At 37.7% G+C, this 4,616-nt stretch overlaps 1 protein-coding gene across 1 annotated transcript; it reads left to right on the forward strand.

Annotated features, from left to right (window-relative positions):
- Positions 1 to 250: 250 nt before the first annotated feature.
- LOC145128725 (uncharacterized) lies at positions 251 to 3,693 on the forward strand. Its single transcript, XM_079063529.1, has 4 exons — positions 251 to 674; positions 1,238 to 1,513; positions 1,595 to 1,732; positions 2,048 to 3,693. The coding sequence occupies exons 1-4, from the start codon at positions 336 to 338 to the stop codon at positions 3,578 to 3,580; spliced, it is 2,286 nt and encodes a 761-aa protein (XP_078919655.1). The 5' UTR covers positions 251 to 335; the 3' UTR covers positions 3,581 to 3,693.
- The last annotated feature ends 923 nt before the right edge of the window (positions 3,694 to 4,616 follow it).

Below are 4,616 nucleotides of genomic sequence, written 5' to 3' on the forward strand. Positions count from 1 at the left end.
ATGTGTATTCATTTCCCATTTCCGCTGGTATCACGGTGGTTTTGCGGCAAAAATAAATGAGTGGCTGAGAATCATTCTTCCATTCTCACCCTTTTTTATTTTTTCAATTGAACTTTTATATATATATATATATATATATATATATATATATATATATATATATATTAAATTTAAATTAGTTGAAATAGAAAAAGGGTGTGTGCTATATAAAGTATTGTAAAAAATCAGTGCCCCTAAAACTCCTAATTACAATAACGCACACTGGCTTGACATCTTCGTTGTTCTATACAACAAATCTCCAACAACACATTTCTGACTGAGAAACACCGGAAACTATGACGGTCTACAACTCCGGTGAATCCACAGGCGGTGGAGGATATCTGGCTGTGAAAAAGGTGTTTCCTGTGGAAGATTACGTGGAGAAAGTCTCACAACGCCTTGTTGAAGCTACACATGCCAACGATTTCAAGGCTGCGTTGGAGTGCTTGGCAGATCCTTTTGTTGATGTGAACTTTGCTGGAACCGTATGTTTGAATTCGAAGAAGACAGAGATCGTGTTACATGATGAGTCTCCGAGCGAGGTTCGAGTGGAGTTTGAAGAGTTCAATACGGATGTTACTGCTCTTTTCCTCGCTGCTCATGCCGGAAACGTGAAGCTCGTCAGAAAGCTACTGGTAATATGATCAGTTTTTGCATCATTTGTCTTGAAATTCGGAATTTAACGAAAACGATCCTACTTTTATCAAAACTTACTTGATGAAATAGAAGAAGAACACAAATACAAAATTTCAATCAACCTTCACTGTTAGAACACGCATAATGTGTTTTCAATTTCTTTTTCCCGAATCACGACCTAATTTTCAGCTTGAGCTTTAGAGCAAATAATTTCAGTTACTTTCGGATAATTTCAAATTGTTTGATCTGTTCTTTCCGGTATTTCGTAATTGAGAAAAATAATTTGATTAGCCTTGGACATTTCTCTTTGTTTCATTGTGATTTGGTTTTCGAAAAATAGCTAGAAACGTTACGTATTACTATTATCTGGATTTTGAAAGCGATGGTTTGCAAAATTCAAACTATCAATTATTGGCCACATTTGCAGAATTAACGCTTAATTTAATGATTAGTCATAATATCTTATAACTCAAAATGCAAATTAATCTCAACATTACATATCTCGATTTTTGAAAATGGAGCCAATATAAGTATATAACCATAGTTTTTGTCTAAATTGTAGAGTATTGGGGCAAATGTGAACAAGAAATTATTTCGTGGGTATGCAACCACAGCAGCAACAAGAGGATGCCATGTTGAGATATTAGAGTTATTAATTGAAGGTGGAGCTTCTCAAGTTGCTTGTGAAGAGGCTTTACTTGAAGCAAGTCACCATGGTTTAGCCATGCCTGCAAAAGCTCTAATGGCATCAGACCTCATTCGCCCTAATGTTGCAGTCCATGCCCATGTCAATGCATCATGTAGAGGATATATTGATTTTGTTGATACACTTTTCAAGGTACATATAACAAAAATATTCCAAATTATAAATGGAATAATATTTAAAGTTGATTATGTATATTTGAATGTTTGATGGCAGTGTGGAGTAGACATGAATGGAACTGCTCGAGTTTTGCTTCGATCTTCCAAGCCATTTTTACATGCGGATGTTAGTTGTAATGCCCTTGTTGCGGCTATTGTCAATAGACACATCTCAGTTGTTCAACTTCTTTTGAAGGTTATTTTCTATATATTCTTTCATAAATAAACCAAAAAACTTAAATTAAATAATAGAAAAATGAAAACTAAACAGTCAATAAATAGTTGGCCATCAGAAAAACCTAAAAACTTAATAATCAAATTAAAGAAAATGAAAACTAAACAGCCAATGGTTGGCCAGCCAACTTTCGGTTAGTTTTTTAGTATATTTTCATTTGACCTCTTTAATTATTATATGAGATGATTTTTTATAATCTTAAATAGAATAAAAAATTATAATAAATAATAAGAAAAAAAATTAGTTTTAAACTTTAAAATATTGTTTTTTGAGCAGGCGGGTGCAAGAACAGACACCAAGGTGAGGCTAGGAGCCTGGACATGGGACACGACAACCGGAGAAGAATTCCGAGTAGGCGCCGGTTTAGCTGAACCGTATGACATTACATGGTGCGCGGTCGAGTATTTTGAAAAAACCGGTTCAATATTAAACACCCTCCTTCAACATATCTCCCCTAATATTCCTCATTTTGGTCGAACGATAATCCATCACGCTATACTTTGCTCAAATCTAAAAGCAATCGAGCTTTTATTAAACCGGGGTGCTGATCCGGAGCTCCCGGTTCAAACCATCAAAGGAACCGGTTTCCGACTAATCCATTTGGCCGCAAGCCTTGGTTACTCCGCCGTCCTCCAGCACCTGGTCAACGCCGGCTGTAATCTCGACTCGAAAACTGACGCCGGAGAAACCGCACTCATGATATGTGCAAGGAATAAACACGTCGACTGTCTTAAGCTTCTCGCCGGCGCCGGAGCCGATTTCGGTTTGGTCAATTCGGGTAATCAATGTGTCCAGTCGATTGCTGGGTCAGTTCGATGGACATTAGGGCTGAGACAAGCTATTTTGGAGGTGGTTCGAACCGGAAAGGTCATCCGGTCTAGCGATTCTTCGATATTCTCGAGTTTAATGTTTGTTACACGTGTCAACGATATTGAAGCGTTGAAAAAAATCGTTGACCAAGGAGTTGACCTCGATGAGCAAGATGAAAACGGGTATTCTGCGGTCATGGTTGCTGTCATAAACCGACACGTGGACGCCTTCCGGTTGCTCGTTTCCGCCGGAGCTAACGTAAAACTTCAAAATAAATACGGCGAAACCGCAGTTAGTTTATCGGAAGCGAGTGTTGACTGTGGTGCTTTTGAGAAAGTTATACTTGAATGTGAAAATGACATTAACGCCCCTGAGAAAGGATTTGCTTTTTCATTTTACACCCTCCACCGAGCCGTTTCTAGAGGCGACTTCGACGCCGTTAAAACGTTAACAAACGGTGAAAACGACATAAACATTAACGCTCCTGACGGCGACGGGTACACGCCGCTTATGTTAGCGGCACGTGAAGGACACGGGAGGATCTGCGAGTTTTTGATTTCGAAAGGGGCGATTTGTGAGATTGAAAACGCGAGACACGAGACGGCGCTCCGGTTAGCTTGTAAAGACGCCGAACAGGTTCTGTTGGACCACGTGGCACGGGGGCTGGTGTTGGGTGGTGGTCGAGTGAAGAAACATTGTAAAGGGGGGAAAGGTTGTCCACATAGCAAGCGGCTGAGCATGGTGGAAGGCGCTGGGTTGTTGCGGTGGGGGAAATCGAGTAGGCGGAATGTGGTGTGTAAATGGGCGGAGGTTGGTGGAAGCTCGTCGTTCCGGTGGAACCGGAGGAAGAAGGCGGATGGGGAGGAGGAGGGATTGTTTCGGGTGGTTACGACGAAGAATAAGGAGGTGCATTTTGTGTGTGAGGGTGGTGTTGATATGGCGGAGTTATGGGTCAGGGGGATTAAACTTGTGACGCGTGAAGCTATTTTTGGGAACTGAATTTGTGACCTTTTTATACGTTGTATATTATGGTTGGAGGCAGAAAATCAAAATTCAACTCCATTTAAGAGATGTTATGTATAAGCATTTTTTTAATAGAAACACAACATATTTTCCTTGGATTATTATAAGAAAATCTTTACTTGTCGTTTAAAGCTAGTGTTCAGGTTCTTATTTTAAAAGTTTTTGACATTACCAGCTTGTGTATGTTGCTGCGTTGTGATTGAAAACTATACATCAGCCGAACAGCTTTCACACCCGATTATTCAAATCTAGAAAAATGATTGCGAAATAATGATGTCAAAGATCTTTGTTTTTTGCTACTTAATCGTTCTAAAAATTAGGCTATTTTGAAATTTTCAAATAGACCAAAGTATCAAATGTTTCCTTTGATTATTGGTATTTTTTGTGTTATATAATGGAACTAGATTATAACCCGTCGTATAAAAACATTTATATATATATATATATATATATATATATATATATATATATATATATATATATATATTGCATAATAATTATAAAAGAAAGTTTATGGCTATTGTTATTATTGAAATGTGAAAAAGAAACACTGAAATCGATAAATATCTATAAACGTTGCAAGACCTCTTTGTAGACAATGTTTTTTGTTTTATTAGTTGAACGACCTTCTTCGTCACATATAAGTACCTTCAAACCTTTTTTGTTTGTTACACGAGAAACAGCTACATATAACTGATCATGGGTGAAGACAGGTCTACGCAAGTATAATCCAACATTTGATAATGACTGTCATTGACTTTTGTTAATGGTCATAGCGAAACAAACTGCTATTGGGAATTACCTATGTTGAAAACGGAATGAAATTTTTTTATCGGATGGAGTCAACTTCGTGCGATGTATATAAGTAGTCTCGTTGAAAAATCTTATTTTGGACTGGTTTTTTCTACAAAACTCCAAATGTGAAGTCTCAATCTTGATGTAGATATCTACTACAAACTGTTATAGTAATCTCACTCCCAACAAAATAACATTATAATTTAACCGGATTTGA

This window comes from Lactuca virosa, chromosome 8 (assembly GCF_052849685.1).
Source record: "Lactuca virosa cultivar CGN04683 chromosome 8, Lactuca_virosa_CGN04683_v6, whole genome shotgun sequence".
Lineage (NCBI taxonomy): Eukaryota > Viridiplantae > Streptophyta > Magnoliopsida > Asterales > Asteraceae > Lactuca > Lactuca virosa.

What these genes read in the sequence shown, in the direction of transcription:
- LOC145128725 (XM_079063529.1), top strand. Translation starts at nt 336, where the DNA reads ATGACGGTCTACAACTCCGGTGAATCCACAGGCGGTGGAGGATATCTG. An exon ending in AGCTCGTCAGAAAGCTACTG is followed by an intron (nt 675 to 1,237) that starts GTAATATGATCA and finishes TCTAAATTGTAG; the next exon opens with AGTATTGGGGCAAATGTGAA. An exon ending in TTGTTGATACACTTTTCAAG is followed by an intron (nt 1,514 to 1,594) that starts GTACATATAACA and finishes GTTTGATGGCAG; the next exon opens with TGTGGAGTAGACATGAATGG.